General features: G+C 45.9%; 3 protein-coding genes across 4 annotated transcripts in view; 1 reads left to right on the plus strand and 2 right to left on the minus strand.

The window, feature by feature from the left end:
- Positions 1-4,809, plus strand: part of LOC108094275 (AF4/FMR2 family member lilli) — a 46,992-nt gene extending 42,183 nt beyond the window's left edge. Inside the window, 7 exon segments of the mRNA XM_017194749.2 lie at positions 296-417; positions 573-854; positions 1,041-1,304; positions 1,566-2,700; positions 2,703-3,140; positions 3,673-3,824; positions 4,202-4,809. Of these exon segments, the coding sequence (XP_017050238.2) occupies positions 296-417; positions 573-854; positions 1,041-1,304; positions 1,566-2,700; positions 2,703-3,140; positions 3,673-3,824; positions 4,202-4,309 (2,501 nt within the window). The 3' untranslated portion in view covers positions 4,310-4,809.
- Positions 4,810-5,504: 695 nt separating this feature from the next.
- LOC108094278 (putative deoxyribonuclease TATDN1) lies at positions 5,505-7,202 on the minus strand. The gene is made up of 4 exons (XM_017194771.2): positions 7,133-7,202; positions 6,897-7,076; positions 5,964-6,570; positions 5,505-5,904 (listed from the first exon to the last, which is right to left on the minus strand). The coding sequence occupies exons 1-4, from the start codon at positions 7,170-7,172 to the stop codon at positions 5,760-5,762; spliced, it is 972 nt and encodes a 323-aa protein (XP_017050260.2). The 5' UTR covers positions 7,173-7,202; the 3' UTR covers positions 5,505-5,759.
- A 94-nt stretch (positions 7,203-7,296) lies between these two features.
- The window catches only part of LOC108094279 (GTP-binding protein Di-Ras2), a 34,330-nt gene continuing 22,174 nt past the window's right edge, over positions 7,297-19,452 (minus strand). The window contains exons 5-7 of one of the 2 annotated variants that reach the window (XM_017194772.2): positions 15,671-15,861; positions 10,483-10,612; positions 7,297-10,395 (exon numbers count right to left, since the gene is read on the minus strand). In XM_017194772.2, the coding sequence (XP_017050261.1) occupies positions 10,320-10,395; positions 10,483-10,612; positions 15,671-15,861 (397 nt within the window). In that variant the 3' untranslated portion in view covers positions 7,297-10,319. Of the gene's footprint in view, positions 10,396-10,482; positions 10,613-15,670; positions 15,862-18,767; positions 18,903-19,452 lie in introns of those variants that run through there. The other variant, XM_017194773.1, reaches the window with a different exon arrangement.

Raw genomic sequence — 19,452 nt, forward strand, 5'->3', positions numbered from 1 at the left:
CAGTCACAAGGGTGATCACTGCTTGAAACGCTTCTCCACTCGCTTGGGGGATGTCATATGATTTCAGATCGACCCGCCTCCCGAGCGTCTTTCATAACCTTCCTCGATCTCAGCCAGCAGCTCCTAACTCTGAATCTCTCTCTCTAACTACTGGTATTAGATGGTGTCCTGTGTTTTGTGTGCCAAGTGTATAAATTACATGATTACTGTACATAACTGTGAATAACAGCAGCAACCTAATGACTAACCCCGCATTACTGCCTCCTTACTGACCTCCATTCTTGACCCTTCGCAGGAGGAGCAGCAGGCGGTGGCTCCACGCGCATCGCTCGGCGGTCGTCCATCAACCAGGCCAAGCCACCGCCGCCAGTGAGACGCAGCTCGTCGGTGACCCCCGGTCCCAACGCCTCGGTCGGGGTGAGTAGAACTCTTAGTTACCCATCAAGCTCCCAACTAAGTTAGCCAGCCAGCTAGTCTAAGTTAGTCGCTAAGCCGCTCGACACTGGGTCACACAGTCTTTGGTTTCCTCTACGCTTTTGTTCTTTAACTTATGATTTAATTACGCAACGCAGCTGCAGCAGCCACAATCACAACCACTGCAGCAGCAGAATCTGCACCTCAGCAGCTCCAGCGAGCACTTGCCACCGCCGCCGGCTTTCATGCTGGACGCCATGCCGCAGATGCCCGCGTCGGCGCTTAAAGTGTCGGAGACGGTAAGAGCCCTGGCCGCCATGCGCCACCAGCCAGCCTCACCTGTGGCACTCAGACGCATGCAGCAGCAGCAACTACAGCAGCAGCAGCAGCAGCAGCAACTGCATCTGCAGCAGCAGCAGCAGCAGCAACCTTTTCTGCAGGTGTGTGCACGCGTCTAGGCATGGAATCACCACCACCACTCTTAGAACTTCTCTTCAACAACTTATGATTTCTTTTTGTTTCGCCTTACGTTTGCTTTGCCTCTGTCACAACAACACACTGCAACACACACATACCGAACCGAACCCGAACCCAAACCCAAACCCAAACCACCAACTCCCACATAGTCGGCGCACCACTCCCCCCTGAACGACGACCCCACAGCGACCGCCTACTACGACTCCTACATGGATCTGCACGCCTATGCCCACGGCCTGACCAACGGCCAGGAGCCGGCGGGGCAGGTTCGCTTTGCCACACACAACCACCAGCAACAGCAACAGCAGCAACCGCAGCATAGTCTCTATCTGCAGCAGCAGCAGCAGCAGCAACAGCCAGTGCATCACCAGCACCAACCGCCTGTTTACCAAGCGCCGCCGCCCGCCGATGCCGTAAGTGACCAGCTGGGAACCCGCGGGTCCACTAACCAAGACTAACCAAGACGCCCTCGGGAGAGCCCCATATCTCACAGCCTAACACGACTGCCTGGCCCCTCCATCCAGCCATCCAGCTTAGATGTACTGCCACCTAGCGATAGACTAGACTAGAGCTTAGCTTTTGCCCTGCCTCGGCTGACTTTTAATTTGTGCCCGTTTTGTTTATCTCTGTCTCGTTTCTCTCATGCCACAATCACTGACACACATTCACCGCAGACGTTCCGCACCTCGTCACCAGCTGCGGGCGGAGCGGGAGCGGGAGGCGGCGGCATTTACGCCCAGCCCAAGCTGGTCAGCAGCATGTCCAGCTTCCGCACCAGCAGCCCCAGTCCCAACGGACACGCCCACCCACTGCCACCGACACAGCCGAAGGCGAACCCGAACCTAATTGCACAGCTCAATGCACGACTCAGCGGCAAGCAGCAGCCCCACCAGCCACACCAGCCACATCAGCAACACCAGCAGGTTGAGGGGATCTACGGCAACCAGCCACAGCAGCAGCAGCAGCATCAGCATCAGCAGCCGCCTGGAGGAGAGTCCATCTACATGCGGAGCGGCCTGTCCATGTCGCAGCCGCCACAGCAGCAACACTATGACGGTAAATCACATGCAGAGCACATGCAGCTGCAGCACCAGCCACAGCCACAGCATAGAATTTACGCTAGTTTCGGCACCTCATCATCAGCATCAGCATCAGCATCGCCATCGCCATCGGCCCACGTGGCCAGCAACAGCACTAAGCCGTCCATTCTAACACCGACCACCTCTTTCAATGCATTGCCCCACTTCCCCCTGTCCTCATCCACCTCATCGTTGCTCTCGAAAGTCAGCTCATTCTCGAACTCCTCATCCGCCTCCCCGCCGCCAACGGCAGCGGCCTGCGGCTCGGCCAGCTCGCACTACCAGCCGCCTCAGCCGCCGACGGCAGCGGCCAGCAGCAAAGAGTTTGCCACCTACTCAAGTTCGTTTAACAAAAATCCAGCAGCTGCGCAACAGGCGAACATGCGACACCCGCACCACCAGCCGCCGCAGCAGCACTACACCTGTCCGCCTCCCCTGGAGGATCCTCCGCCGCCGCCCATTTACTCCGCCGGCGCCTCGGCCACGATGCCCAAGAAGATGGCCCGCCCGCCCACTGGCCAGAGCGTTTCTCATCCGAGCGCCTATGCAGCAGCCACGGCCACGCTGCCCAAGAACCTGATGCAGCAGCAGCAGCATCAGCAGCGGTTGCAGCAGCAGCAACTCCATCAGCAGCAGCAGCAGCAGCAGCAGCAATACCAACAGCCGGCAGGCATGGGCATTGGCCATGGCAATGGCCACGTGGGTCAGCGTCCGCAGTTGCCGCTGCCCCAGCAAAGCTGCGGGCTGCACAGCAGCAACACTTGGCCGAGCAGCAGCAGCAACTCCAACTGCAGCAGCAACAACAACACCACCAGCAACAGCAGCAGCATCAGCCTCGCCAGCCGCCCATTCCATCGCGCCACTCGAGTGTGCAGCAAAAGATATTCGTCTCGACGAACCCATTCGTACAGACAACGGCCGTCAAGTTCCACTCGCCCTCGGCCTCGCCCACTTGCGGTTCTCCGGTGACTGGATCTGGATCGGGATCAGGCTCCCTGGCCAGCATCTATGCCACCACCTCGCGGAGCGGCCATCACCATCAACAGCTGCACCATCAACAGCAGCAGCAGCAGCAGCAGCAGCACTACTATCGCGATGTTGCTGGGGGCAACAGCAACAGCAACGGCGGCTCTGCCTACTATAACCACAATGCCCATGCACACCACTCAAGTAAGGGGCGAGCGGATTCGAATCGATTTGATTTGGTTTAGTTTCGTATGGTTTTATTGCAAGAATGAGCGCTGTTTTATTATTCTTTTGTTATGTTTGCTGATTTGCGATTTGCGATTTGCAATTTGAGATTTCTCTCAGAGTAAAAAGCGATTAAATTTTGGTTTGTAAGTTTTCTTTTGGCGCATGCTGCTTATGTTGTTTTGTTGGTTTTGTTTGGCTTGAGTTTTCGTTTGGCACAGCTGCCTATTAACCTGATTGCGATTGTGTCAAGTGCGTCCGGAAACTCTGGGATCAATTGGGGAATGCCGCTCGATCCGCAGTCAACGTTCATTTTTCCAATCATAGATCATCTCCGAGTCGAACTTTGCCAGCCACTTCTGACTTTTATTTTGCATTTCCATTTGAATTGACATCCTCTAACCACTTCTACTGCGCCAGCCACATCCACATCCATTGATCGATCATGTTTGCTTACCGTTTTCTTTTATGCACCCGAATCGGTAACGACAACGACAACGCATATGAATAGACTATGCCACAAGCACAAATATCGAAAAGACTGGAAGCATTCGGGCCAAGACCAAGGCCGAATTCCTCGAGAATCTCAACGCGAAGCTGGCCAAGCAGGGGATGTCCGGACGAGCTTTCGCCGTGCGAAACCTCATCAACAGCAAGGCCCTGGTAAGTAGTGCACTCCGCAGCAACTCACTCGGTCAGCAGCACTCTATATGCTCACTCCATCCGCGGCAATTAGATGTATCAAAATCCGCAAAATCTATCGCGACCCAGTGCGCAATACCGTAGACCACCCACCTATCCCAACACCACCACCAGCACAGCCACCAGTGCCACCTGCGAAGATCAGTGCTAGGTGCTAAGGTATTTAGTTCGTTCCTAGTTCTTCGTTCTCGTTCTCGTTCGTTTGACGCCTACTAAGCCAGCTGGCAGCTAATCCACTCGTGCCTCGTTCAACCAACTAACAGCTCTCCGATCTAACGATAGTTCTAGGATCCACAGGCTAAAGATCCTCGTTAATCCACTTTGGTGAACTCTTTCAGCCGGACCCCCGCATCTGCCACGAGTCGCTGATGGATCAGATAAAGCGTGGAGCCACCTTAAAGCGTAACCAGAAAATCAACGATCGCAGCGCTCCCAAGATACATTGAATTAACCTATAGGCTAAGCGAAGTAACATATTTATTACCATATAATTAACCTACGAATAATCACGAGGCCCGACGCCTGCTCGATCGCAGGGCTCTGCAGAGTTTGGTTTGAAACTGAAAACTCGAAATACAACATACAACTTACACACATATGATTACGATACAACATATTCAATATACGATATTTAACGAGCGCAGTAAGCTTAACACGAACTACTCACTACCAATACCTATCTTGATTTCCTATATCCCAAAAATGTGTCCGAAAGGCTTTCTTCGTTAAGTGAACACAAAATGGAAGACAGTTTGCTAACCAACTCGTCTGTTTATTTATATCCCAAACTCGAATTTATCTTTAGTGGACATCTGTTTAAAGATACTTTATGTTTACGTATTTACCGTATTTATAATTTCCCTTGTTTGTGTACATACATATGAATATTATTATTTTAACAAACACTCGAAACTAATCTGACGCCTAATAAATGGAATTTATCGTATGTTTTGAGTACTTTTTACCTTTTATTTTCTTCTAATTTGGATAAGCAACTGCAAGTCAATTGGGAAATCCGAACTGAGCGCATATTAAATCTAACCAATGTCAAAAATGTCATGACTAAATAGAGTTAACACGTAATTGTACTTCAAACTCCAGTCTAACTAAACTGTAAAACAATTGGATCTGCTTCTGAAAAGAAAAACTATTTACTGCCAAGCGGAAGGACGATCTTCAGGATCGATCTTTCCCGAATCTTTGTCATGAACATAGAGTGCTATATTAACATGAACGTATCATAACATTTCCATTGGACTGAATCTTTTATTGCCATTTTAAATGCATCACCAAGTAGACTAAACCGATATCATTTGCATTCATATCAGTTCACCAAAAATAGAACACAATGAAAGTTTTTAGTGAAGATCATAGGGGTTTTACTTTACCTACTAAAATATCTGATAAAAGCATGCCTATCACATACATTTCCTACCCTAAAAATGCAACCTTTTAATACCCAAAAGCGTACTACTTCTAGGTAATAGTCTTTTTAAATATTTACAAAATATTTTGTATATAGGCTTTTTAAGGCTTCACCAATAACCGATTGGCAAACTCGTAACCAAAATGTGGCAATAACTAAGCTATGAAACTCTATTAGAGTTTAGATTAGACTCCAGAGAGCATATACAAGTTTGAGTCGATACAAATACATATATTTTTTTGGGCGATAAATTCTATATACACCACATAGCAGTGCGTAATCACAAGAGTTAATTAACTTAGCAATATGCAACAATTATTTACAAGTCTAAATGTTTATCTTAAAGTGGTTCTGTGTGTTAACTGCGGAACGAACAAAAAACCGATGTAACCTACCTAACAAATCAAAGTTGTAATGCGTATTTTTGAATTCATTTGCATTTAGACGCGAGAAACAATAATACAATAAATCTAAACGCATTGAATGTATATGCAATGAGTTTTATTCTTTTTCTCTGCTTTTCTAAAGAACAAGTCCAGGGTGTTTTGGTAATAACGCTCTGCTAGATCTTCCTTTGGCTCCTGTTTGATCCCGGCAATGGCCTCCAAAACTTGACTGAAATCCACACAAAAGATGTTACTTTATAGCTGCAAAAATATTTTTGGAAAACTTACCTTATTTGGCAAGGCTCACATCGTCCGTCTATCAGTGTTTCGGCTGTCCATTTTTCCTTCTTCTTGACGGTGGCAAACTTGGTGGTCACATGCTTATGCCCAGCGTGCGATGGACGAATACCGCACCATGGACAATCGGTTTCCAACATTATCCTGTCGTTGGGCAGCTGCCGCACTACTTCTGCGTTTTCCTCAGTCTTTAAGGAGCAGCCGTTGATGCCTATGTAGAGGCCACCGAAGGCAAGGATGCGGTGGGCCTCCTCAAGAGTTCCCGTAAAGCTATGAACCACACCACCGCCGCACTCTCTAATCTTGTCTTGATTTCTTTCCAGGATGGCCATGAAATCATCAGCGGCACTTCGCATGTGCAGGAAGAGGGGCAGTTGGAATTCTGCCGCCAAATCTAGCTGCTTCTCAAAGAACAGTCTCTGTGTATCCTGTCCACAGAACTGAAGGCGGTCGTAGTCCAGACCACATTCTCCGACAGCTAGCACCTTGTCTCGGTTCGCCTTGATCTTAGATTTAAGTTGATCATAGTAGCCATCTGGATCCGGTAGGAATTCTTCGCACCGAGTCGGATGAGTACCCACAGTAGTGTAGATGCGCTCTGGGAAAGAGAAAAACATGTGTATTGGTGTTGTTAATGCAATTTTACCAATTCCAGTTTAACTTATATACATAGTGATCGGTACTTCTTTTTCACTATACCCCAAGCGATCATCACACTTTTATATTTGGAATGTGTCTCAACTCTAAGCAGATTACTAAAAAACTACAAACCCAAATTGTTACTCAAACATAACACATTCTTAATTTATAATCTTAAATAAATAATAAATAAAAATAAATTTATTAAAGCCTTTTCTAAGTTTCGGTGTCCCCACATATGACTTGGGCAATCGACAATCGACTAAAGGTACTTTAGCTCCTTACCATCCTTGGAGGCTAGTTCCAGTGCCTCGTCCACATCCTTGAGGCAGCCGGCGGTGACGATGATCTTCTGCAGACCCTGTTGCCACGCTCGTTTCAAAACAATGTCCAAGTCGGCGACATGCTTCTGGGATCCGCCGTAGCAGCCCTGGAACATGGGATCCGTCAGGTTGGCCCCAATGTCTGTGGAACATAGCTTGTCTTAAGCGCTCTATTTGTATTATTTTAAGTCACCTTACCAATATATTTCATAGCCATTCCAAAATATCGTCTCAGCATGTGAAAAACAACCTAAAAAAGCCACAAGCTTAGAAATCAGCTGTGCACTTAGGATGCTTACGCCAGGTGGCGCCATGACGCCTAGCCAGGTGAATCACCAGAGGGCGCCAGTTCATAGTGTTTCCGTTGAATTTCGAAATTAAAATTAAATCTTTTAAGTACTTAAGTCTTAAAACGTGGCAGAATGAAATTAGGAGCTTATGCACATTCCCAAAACAAAATGCATCACTTAGGCCAATTTAATGCAAAACCAATGGCACAGTAAATTGCATTTAGAATTGCGCATAATGCAATCTCATTAGACCGCGCCAGCAAAGCTGTTTATTGTTTGCAGCGGATGCCAAATCGGCCTGCCTCCGGGAAACCCCTTGCCCACGCCTTGCTCGCCTGCCACACCCTCCACGCCAGACGCATATGCAAATTTGAAATTTGGAATCACCGGCTGTGATATTGGCACCCCGGCTGTTTTAAGCCGGCAATCGGCATTTACGCAATTGCAGAGTTTATGGGAAAACGCAATTTATAATTTGAATGAAATTCCATTAGTTACTTTTAATGGATGCTGCGGTCGGTTTACTGAGGTGTTACTGGGGTGCGTCTACATAGGCGCTATGCACTAGTTTTAATTGATTTAGTGCAAATTGCTCACTGTACCGTTTCCCCGACTGGTGACTGCCGACTGCCGACTGGTGACTGCCGACTGGTGACTGGTGAGTGGTTGCCACTGGTGACTACCAGTGATCAAGGGGATTCGGGGCCCGATGGAAACAGAATGCGGAATGAATGACATTCATTATGCAACGGAATCAAACACTGAACACCGACGCCTGGGACGCATTGTGGTTTATTTTAACTGGCTAATACAATTGTCAATAATTCAATTTGAATTGAAATTCAATTAGTTTACAAGTACATGACACACATACGCACACTTAGAGAGTTAATTTGGTTTCTTTCGACTATTTAAGGTTACAATCTTTCCATTCTGTAGAGTAGGTAAATAACAGCTTTCGCCTCGGTTTCTTTCATTTGGTAGAACAATCGAATTACGTACACAAATACGAGTATGCCGTTAAAAACTGGGTAAGTTGGATAAGTCAGTTGATATACTGCGATATAGCACGCACTCCGCCTCCTTGTGTTCCCATTGGTTGATGATATAGTAGTTGTTGAGTAGAGATCGAATACGGGCTGGGCTCTCAGATTTGTTGTCAATTAACTACACCTAGTAACAATGTATAAACGTATTACTTATATTAAAAACAAACATCCAAACTGTATACGCTCGAATACATTTATGCATAATTCTGTGTATATAACTAGCTCTGGCCTGTCAATCCTCCCTGGACGAAAGCAACAACACTACTATTATGTGGACTCAAAGTGTCCTTCTCAACTCCTTTACAGTGGTTTTGATTTCATTAGTGAAATTACTGTGTGCATTGTTCGCATGCCTCTTTAGTTGTACATACGTTTGTTTAGATGTATTCTGTTTAATCACAATTCACTTTGCATATGCCGTATTTCATCCATTTACAGATCCCCTGGATATCCTGCCATACTCAGTACGCCTAAAAGTAGTCTTTTAAATAAATCTTATTTGCTAAGCACATTCCGGTAAACAAACACAAAGGACTCTTATCACACACTGGCAAACACGCGCCCACGTTGCAAGTGTAACTTGTGCCGAAGGAGAAAGTACTCGCATGCAAAAGATGCGTATTAAAAACGGATTTATCGATTATTCTCTAGCGCAAATCTCCTCGCAGGATATAGTATGTGCATTATGGGGAATTTGATTTGGCAACTTAGCATAAGAAGTTCACCCTGTATTATCCTTGATAAGCATTTCGAGATTCTCTGTTCCCGCACTCATCAAATTTATTTTACAATTACGTCTTTTGCATAGTAAATTGTTTTGTGCTCTCTGCTAAAGTTTTTTGTTATTCTACGTGGCTGGAGCCAAAGGAGAACGCCGCGAAATTGCTTTATTCTTACAAAATTTGCCTTGAGTTCCGGTGTGCTCCCATTTTGCCTTTTCTCTCCGGATTCAACTCGAGCGTACTCGGCTCAAAGCAAATACAAACAATCTTCACCCATCCATCAAGACCTCTATTGATATATATGTAGATACGGAACGTTTTAATATTAACTATAGTGTCGGCTAAGGGTGCAGATAGAGCTTTATAAATGAGCGTTCTGGAATTTACCTTAAAGCTATGCAACCTATCAGAATATTATGACAATCCATCAGCGTAAAACGAATTAAACATAGTCCTTTATCAAATAACCCCCGTGCCAACGCCAACAAAAACAAAAACAACAACGTCAACGAACAACAACAACTGAGCCATTAATTTCGCATCAAAAGGAACTCTTTGAGCGGCATTGCGATTATTCAAAATCTCGTCCTCTGCTTCTCTCCCAAATAAATTCAGATTGCGTACCCAAAGACTATGCTAAAATTTATGAAAATTTAAATCGAAGTACTTTGTCGTATAAAAGTTCATTTTAAATTTAAATAAACCTGGTCCCTTTAAACAGTAATGACCGAAGCTCAAATTGATTTGTGTGCATAATTCCTTCGCAAGTCGGCTCAATGTCGAAATAAAATCCTGACTTTAATGCCCGATGACACTAGATTTAAGTGACATAAAATCGTTATGCTTGGCAGAAAATCATATCTGTTGATATAAACCAGTATTTTGAGTATTGCTTAAAAATAATGTTATACTAAAGATCAAGACTTTATACTTAGGAAAATAATAACATACATAATTAAAATTACAATAAATATTTAAAAAAAAAAACAGTGTCATCACGGCATCGTTACGAAGCTCTAGTTACTTATTCGCGTGTAATTAGTTCCGGTTCGATACACACATCATTGGTAATAAATTATGGAAGTTATTATCGAGCTGCAAATTTATCGCTAACAACTCCGCTCCACTGGCCTTGTTCACCCTTGAGCAAGTTGGTTTTTTGTGAGTTTTATATTATCAGAATAATCAGCTCATTGCACCAAAACATAAACACCGCGCCACTTGTTTATGCACGCTAATTAACTAGCGCCCATTATTAATACACATTGTGAGGGAGCGAAATAAAAACATAATTAAGCGCGGCGCTGGCGGCCAAAATAATGGTTTACTGCACATTGCAGTCGTCGGATGCGTTGTTGATTTGCTGTTTGGTCTTGCGTGACGCACGGCGTATGAGTGATCTGCAAAGGAATCAGGGAGCGGGTTAGCGTGTGTTCGAAACAGGAAGCGGAAACAGGAAGTGGCTCCGCTCTCCATTCTACACTCACCTGGAACGCGGCTTCAGCTTGGCCTCCGCACTGGTACTGGCCACGTCGACGGCGTCCACCAGGTTGGATCCCTTCTTGTCGCCGCTGCCGCCGGCGGCTCCCAAGGCGGGGCTGTTCATGCGATTTTTATCTGCAACAAACGGAGGTAACGCGTGGCTAATTAGTATCCACGAGTGCATTTAGCGACAAAGGGACTGCGCGATTTCAAGGCAGCTGTGAGTGCAGGGATAATCCAATTTCCCGACCGGAGCTGTCCTCACCCGTTGCCCGTTGCCGGAGCAACTCGAACATCCGGGCATTCCGGCATCCCAACATCTCCCTTCTCACGTAATTAACTTATGAGCGACGCACATAAAGAATCGGGGAGGGGAGGGGAGGATGTTGCACGCCGCAAAGATACCGCTCGGAATGGGTTTTTTTACAGCCGGCTGCACAGGCAAAGTTCATCTCAAGATAAGAGGTCTCAACTGCCATGAGACCGCCTCTGCATCCGGCTCACTCCAACACAGCAAACGGCTCAAAGGAACAACCAGCGACGTCAAAGCTATTGGTTATTCCTGGTGGACAAAGTAAGGCCATCGATGCCTCTGGCGGATGTTTAATTGAAACGAGAAAAGGTACAGCTGTCAGGCAAAACTTGAAACCTATTCAAAGCAATGATTGCTGAGGTGGCAGCTTGATCACATAATACTCGGGATAGTATTTAAAAGTTTAAATCTAGTTTGAAACTCTTCTTGAGTGACGTAATGCATCCAAACGAGATTAAAGTAGCTCGAAAGCCGGCTTCAATTAGGCAACGTCAACTGAGGGCCAATCAGTGTCAATGGAGTCATTAACTCCCCGGTAATCCTCAATCAGGCAGGTCTGACTTTCAGGGAGAGTGTTAAACTGGCACAAAAGGTGCGAGCGGCAAGATGTTTGCCTTCCCAGCAAACAAACCTTTTTGTTCCGCCGGAGCGGGCAATAAAGCCCCGAACAAAGAAAGGGCTTACAGCGGGAAAACAATTGATAACACGCCGGAAAACGGGGTGCGGGGTGCGGGGCATCGGCACCACAAGACAAATACAAAGGCGGGCAAAGCCGAGTCAATTTAGTTATTAAACTTTGCAGCTTAGTGGGAATTTATGCCCGACGCTGGCCAAATGATCCGTGCAAACGGAATTATTGAGGACGCCGCCACTCTGCGGCAGAGTGTTGCATGCTTTTCGGGGGTCGGGGGTGTCGGGGTGTCGAGTGCAAACAAAATGGCCGCCAACGCCATTGTTGTCAGAAAAAGATGTCGGACGGCGGGGGAAACACAATTGCTGCCGCTGACAGAAAGCGCGCGAAAATGCCTCGAATGAGAATGCGAATGCGAATACGAGTAGGGCTTCGCTCGGGAGACACTCCCGTGCCGGGCTTCCCTCTGATCTGTGGCAGAATCCCTGACAAGGACCACGGGCACTGGCACCCAAAAAATACTGCCATCCCAACAAAAAAAACGCACATCCAAACACCCGAGCACCCAAACAGGATGTGCGGTGGCTGGGGCTCCGTTTCGGGGATACAAATTGTGCATATGCGGCGGGAATTGATGCGTGCCTCGTGTAACTGAAATTTAAATTAAATTTGTTTTATTTTCCCCACTCTGCGTTGGGTTCCATCGCTCCGTGAGAGACACGGCCGTGAAAAAAGCGTTGACGCGAAGAAGGAAGCGCGCACAAAACATTCGAGTGCTCCGATGGATGTTTATTATGTTGCGAGTGCGAGCATAACAAGGTTTTGCCACATCAATTGGTTTACATCTGATACCCCAAGTTGAGCGGTTGCGGGCTCTGGAGGGTGGGGAATATTTTATAAATTTATACGTTTTGCGACCACTATTTGGCGTGTAACACGAGGAAGTCGGTAAACTGTGGCTGCAATTGCGGTCGGAAAGCAATTAAAATTTAAATAATTTGCAGATACACTGAAACGTAACACTTATTCAATTGGCACTGTGTGGCAATTAAATTTTATGGGCCAAGAAGGGGCAGCACATTCATTGATTCTAATCGAAATGGAGAACTCAGGATTGCAGCTTAATGCTGGGAATTTCCAGAGAACTCTTAACTCAGTGCTCAGGGTTTTAAGATACTGTTCGTTATTGAAAAGTTCATTGTTGTGAAGCAGATCTTTTATGGTAAGTTGTTCAACAATTGCCCAATATGTTGCTCTCCCAGGAAAAACCTAGTGAGTTGACAAGGCTGTGGGCGAGAGTCATTGGCCCTTTTAAAAGAGGAATACTTCACAAAACCATTTGAGATGATAAAACGTACGTTGGGATGCCTTATCTGCCCTTTCACCCACTGAATAGACGCATGAACGTGGCTTAGACATATTTAGCATGTAACGCGTGTTGGGAAACACCCACAATTGAGTTAGTCCCCGCTTTGTGGTGCTGTGAATAAAACGAGCCACGCCAGCCACACCGACATCCTAGAAACAATGTGGGGAGCACCAGCGGGAAGAGGAAAAGCGGCTTTCCCGGCCGCAGCACATGTATGTGGCCTGCAGCTTTGGCTTTGGCTTTGGCTCTGGCTTTGTCTCAACTTACGGGCCCGGCCAACGCGCCAGCTCGAAAACACCAGCACTCGAGGGCCGTAAACACGTGTGGCGCAATCTCAGCCACAAAATGGCAGGTCGCAAATGAAATTTCTGTGATTCGCTCGCTTTGCATGCGTCGCGCTGTACTTTTTAAGGCAATTACTGGGCTGCGGCCCCTTGAGCCGCAAGTGATTAAGTGCTTAGGCCCATTTTGGTGGCGCATTCGAGGCGTCGTCGTCGCCGTTGTTGTTGCCGCGTTCACCTCTGCTGGGTCCTTTGAACGCCAGGAGTCAGTCTGCCACTCGACCTTCGGCATTCAGGCCATCCTGCCACCATAGAACCACGGCACAATGCCGCCATGCCACAGAAGTCTCGTCTGCTGTCATCGACAGCTGTGTGTCGTGGCCCTCGACCAAGTATTTGACAACATTTTTCGGCCAGCATTAATATGTTTTTCGTGTGGGGGGAGGGGCACATTAAGCATTAAGGCCGTTTGAATTTAAATTTGCTGCGAGTCGCAGACTTTCACATATTCGCAGGCAGCTTTCGCCGCTGGCCAACTTTGCACTTCATTTGAATGACTCTGGCGGCGGCCACTAAAATTTCATCAAATTCTTCGGGCGAACAATTAAATTATTGGCTTCTGCGCGGCGGGGATAATGTAATGATTCGACAACTTTTCCCCTCGGAAATTAAATTAATTATTTTTCAGCCACTTAATGGGAGGAGTGGCGGTCGAGGGGCACGGGCAGCATTTCGGGGCAACATTAATTAACTAGATATTTATACTTTGACGAGCTGCGCAAAATTTAAAACTTCTTGAGCCCTCGGCTGTCGGCGATGCCTTTGTGCTCTCCGCCTTCCATGGGAGCTCCAGTTCTATTTTCATATGCTGCGAACTAAGTTTTTAATGAGATAATAAAGCATTCCATTACAGGGTAATTAGGAGGTCAAGCTGTTTAATTAATACACGTGCAGCCTGGAATTATTTTGATCAAACTGAAGCTGGCAAAAGCCAGAAAGCAAAAGGCAAAAGGGTGTCTCAAAGCGAACTTGGCCTTATTGTGCTTTTAGCCTCGTCTCGCCGCTTTTTTGTAGCTCTGCTTTGCTTTTCGGTGCTTCTTTTATTGGGCTCCGTTTTGTCGTCTGATGAATAATGAAAAAGAGTTTGTCTTTGTCAATTGGGTCGGAAGAAAGGGTCCGCTGCCCGTCAACCGTCTCACTCGACTGCCGAATTCCCACAATTAATTAGGCCAAAGTCGGCGGACAGGGCGGCAATTGAAGCAGGAATGCTAATTGCATTCAATTAGCCAAATTGCCAAAAGTTATCCTAGGCTCTGGCGCGTTTAAAGAAATTCCATTAATTGGCCTCATGTGCGTGTCCCCTCGTTGAAAATGAATAAATTAATAAATGTGCATCAATTATTGGTTAAGCCCGGCCAGATGGGCCCTAGTCATCACTTAAAGCCGTGGCTTAATTACACCTGCGAGCTGCGAACTGCGACCTGGGATCTGCAACTTGCAACTTGCAACCTGCAACGGGCTTAATTATGGCATTTATGCCCGCCGAAGTTTAATTTCGCGCTAATTAAGCTGCTTGCGGCGGCACTTTAAGCCCTGAGTAAAGCTGTAATTAAACTGGAAACGATGCCCCAATGGTCACACGTCTGACTTTCAATCACAGCAAGCGAATATGAATGTTTAATTGTTATTTGAAACTGCAGCGCTCGACAGCGGGGGAAAAGCAATCAACAAAGAGTTCGACTCGGCTCGGCAGCAATTTGGTTTTCGTTTTCGTTTTCATTTTCATTTTCCATTTGGCCATGGCAACAAATCCTGTGGCTTCAGGACTCGAAGCAAGGTTTGCCAGGAGCCCCAGCTCTATGTGATACGGGATCCCCTGGCATAAAGGATTTACAAGGGTATTTGCAATTCGAAGCAATTGTAAAAGGATGAGAGCTGAATTGTAACGTATATTGTACGGGACTGAAATAATTTAAGGGTATTTAATCGATTCCTGGTATCAAATGTTCTTCATTGAGTTGGCAATTTATCCAGCGCTTCTGCAACGCTATTTTAATCACACGTATGATTAAAATAAAACACTTTTCCAAAACAATAAATGTTTAAAATAAATCATACACTTATTAAAACTATATTGAAAAGGTTATAGGTCGTGTAAGCCAACGCAACAAGCTTAGAATATGATAATGTTTTAAAAATGCCTCTTAACATACGTAAACAAATATTAATTGTAAGTTTTATTGGCCATGCCAACAAATTTAAAAACATGATATGATGAAAATATGGTTCTGCTGCTTGTAATGTAAATATATTTTGAAAATTTAATAAAATAGTTAAGTGCTTTACAAACAAAGTAACAGAGTTTTTCCCAACTGAGAACGTAGTATCCCCAATTAATATGTTCCGCATAGTTTCCCCAACTTAAAGTTGGCGAATGCAAAAGTTGGCAAATTGTTGACGAAATTGAATGGCAGGATGTTGGCTTTTTCAACAGGCACATCCTGCCATTATTTTATTTGCCACGCGTGGCAGCTTCTGCTTTCCACTTTCTACTTTCTATTTCCCCCTTTCTACTTCCCACTTGCTATTTTCTACTTACTGCGACTGGACGAAGCGCTGACGTAGGCCGACGAGCGGCGCTTGAAGCCGCTGGGCGCCGCCTCGCCCCCGCCCCCGCCGCCCCCGCTCCCACTACTGCTGGCGGGCAGGAAGCGGGAGAGGGAGAGCAGGGACTTGAACAGGTCGGTCACATTGCTGTCCTCCTTCGCCGAGCACTCCAGCACTTTGGCCCTGCAATTGGAAAGCGGTTGTGAAATGGGTTGCACACTTTTCATGCGGGGATACGTAATGCATACATCAGCAATTTCGGTGGCCCGAAACAAAGCCAGGCTGCCACAAAAAACCGAAACCGACACCCAAACCCAAACCCAAGCCTGAACCCGAATCCGAACTGATACCCAAACCGAAACCGAAAGGCAAAAAGGCCAAACAAGGGCAGCCCTACAATAATGTATGGTATGTTCGATGCATAACAGAGTTTTTGTGTTCGTCGCGGCCAACTTGGCCATCGACAATCATCCGAGGGAGCGGAGGTCGGCGGCCGAAACAAATGTTGCTAATGGCCAAATTAAGCATGTCATGTTCGGCTCGCTGCTGTAGATTCGCTGCAGGAAGCGGGTTCGCGGTGGCGCCCCAAAACTGCGTCAGTGGTTAAGTGGAGAACGAGGCAGGTGATGTGTTCCGCACAAACTTTCAAAGCCAGAGCAACCTAGTGTAGTGATACAATCAGGGTCTTTTCTCTTCAGTGGTCGCAGCAAAAGTGATCTTTATTTCATCATGTCTGTTAATGTTTAGCCTATTTCACAATCTCGTATGTGCAAGAGAGAGACGTACATACTTAGAGATGGGTTTACATGGTGTTTCTTAAAGGAGTAAGGGGGACATAAAGGATGACTTAACTTAAGGGATACACAATAACGTTAACTGCTTACAAGCAGTGCTTAATAATAGGTATATGTACATAGGGCTGCTTGCTACACTAGTTTTAAGCCTCAATTTGCACATCATCAGTGGGCTCGGCTTAAAACAATTCAATTTAGAAATGGGCTTCCATCATGTGCACATTCATAAATTACAATAAAATAAGTTTTACGTTAGCTGAGCTTAAACCTTTCATATTTCTACCTAACAATGTTATTAGATACAAAAATATAAATTTGGTTGCAAGTAAATTACAACTAACTTGCGTTTGCCTCTAATAAATCGTTTATCAAACTTACTCGGCAACATAAAATTTCATTAATTCGAGGCTTTCCGAGTTTAATGGAAATGAAACGGTTGCCCGAGTGACTGGGAGCATTTTAATATTCCACGAGCTTCATTTAATTAAAATCGCAACGGCTGACTTGGCAAAATAAATAAATAGGCGGCTGAATTGTTAATGCTGTAAGCTGCAATAACAGTAAATCAAAGTAAAATTGATATCGAGTGGGAGTTTGTGTTTCGCATTAACGCAGCCAAAGCGCCCCTGAAAACGCGCATGAGTTTGCAATTGAATGTGGAATAAATTCATTGTTGCACCTTCGGCAAAGAGGAGCACTTCCACATCCCTACTGCATCCACACGGGGCGCCAAATGCAGACACACAGCCAACGATATACAAACAACTATACGAGCATACACACTCGTCCGGGCAGATAAATGCACTTGAGTGGCGGGCTCTTAAAGCGTTTAACCGCAGACAGACAGACAGGCAGACAGACAGCGGCAGCTGGCAACAAATTGCATTGCTCCACAAACTTTTCACGTGGAGTCTAGTGTGGCAGGAGCGAACAGAGAACAGTGAAGGTGCGAGGTGCGAGATTGTGGCGAAAGGTTCAAGGTGTTTCCCGCTCTCGGGGACAAAACCGCACCATCAATCTGCGTGAATGTTTAATCCAACAGAGATTTGTACGTAATGCTCACGCCAACTGTCCTGCATCCCGCGTCCTTCGTCCTGCCGCCCGTGTCCTTCGCGCCACATCCCTCGTCCTGCGGCCTCTGTCATCTCCATTTTGCGGTTGAGTGCGCCTCCTGTGCGGCTTTCTGCTCCCAGTGTGTCGGTCGCTTTTAAATAAGTTTACGCACGCTTGCTTAAACAGTAACACGAGCGTGCCACGCCCTCCTGCGCCTCTCCCCCTCCCCCTCCTCCGCCTTCCGCGGGATATGGAATTATGCCAGGACTACCGCGCTTCCCGGCGGCAGGCACGTATGTGATTGTAAGTGATTTTACGAGTCCTGCCCCGCAGTTTATTAAGGAAGCAATTACCCGCGAAAGCCGAATGAAAAGAAGTGCTGGCCAGCACTGTGCTCTGTTCTCTGTTTTCTGTTCTGTGTTTTCTGCTTTCCGGTGGATCGAAGGATGCGGCCACCGTTTCAGGGCTACTTGTCACGCGAGAAGTGCATTAAAATTGTTAATGGGCCAAACAGCGGGCTTAATCAGGCCAGTTACTCTAGTTAGCCACTCGTCGATTCCGACTGTAACCTTTGACACAGTTGAACTTCCGGAGTGGAATTGATTTTTTGCTGGCTATTCTCTTTCTGGTTTTACCTAAATTGAGAAACCTGTGTCACAACTTAACAAGCTTTGGTTTATTGGGCTTGGATCAATAAATTATTAGCAGAATGAATCCAACATGTAAAAGCTATCTGAAACCAAGTCAGTCAGCTTCTTTTTTCGACGCACTGGAGCCCAAATTAGTTTTCATAAAATCTATTTGCTTCGTTAGTAAAATAGATTCAATGCTTATACTTCTTCCATTGAAGTGCTTTTAAAGTTTTGTGTTAAATTCAATGTTTGACAAATGGTTGCATATTTTTCAATGCCTTCGTCGTGCATATTCACAAATAGATTTCATTTAACATTTACCATCGTCTGGTGCCATTCTCCCATCACCTGCTTGTTGAAAATATGTCGAGATCATACATTTTGTATGCATTTATGCACCGAAAGGAAAAACAAATTGAAATCTGTTGCCTGTGGTTTCTCACTGAGTTTATTCTTTAGTTCCGTGTTCAACTGAGGAGGGAATCAGACAAGCTCGCCAGTATTTACCTATTGTGCCACACAGGGAAACATAAATCAGCTACTGATGCCACAACTAATCAAACATCCCATGGCCCCTTCACATTTCCCAGGAGCATCCTTCGAACAGTTTTCGAGCAGCCAAGTTGAAGGACCTCATGCATATGTGCATACAGGATGTGCCGACTGTTTAGTATTCAGGGAGCACTCGCCGGGAGAGTCCAACGCATCACTCATACGACAGTTGGTCTGGTCGCCAATTGGTGTTCTACATGACAGCGACACCGTTAGCGATGCAAGATGGCCAATTAGGAGCTCTTACCACGAATCGTTCTATGTGGGAATGGGCAACGTTTCTCCTGATGCGATTTAACGCTCTATGCACTCAGAAAAACAATGTATAAAACAAATATAGTATAAAGTATATAATGTTTCAAAGTCATGAAGAACATACTGAATGTAACAAATTGTTCCCATCAGTTATTTCTGCAAAACCCGTCTCATTAAATTTACTATTAAGGGCTAAAATTAAAAATGATAAAAGTAACCTTTTAAAGAGCTCCCATTACATTCTATATAACACGCTGCTTTACCTACAGAAATTGTTATCCTAGTTGGTACAGCTTTGGTAAGCTAACAAAGGCTAAGCCAACAAAAGTTCACTCCGCCTGCAGAACTGTTTCCCGTTTTATTTTTCGCTGTGTGACTCTGGCTGCGACACTTTTCCAGGCCAACAAATGGCTTTTAATGAGCGCGACAGCCCGTTCCGCGGACAATGCAACTGATTTCGGCGGACCGACCAGACCAACTCCCAACTC

This window comes from Drosophila ficusphila, unplaced genomic scaffold (assembly GCF_018152265.1).
Source record: "Drosophila ficusphila isolate 14025-0441.05 unplaced genomic scaffold, ASM1815226v1 contig_414, whole genome shotgun sequence".
Taxonomy (NCBI): Eukaryota; Metazoa; Arthropoda; class Insecta; order Diptera; family Drosophilidae; genus Drosophila; species Drosophila ficusphila.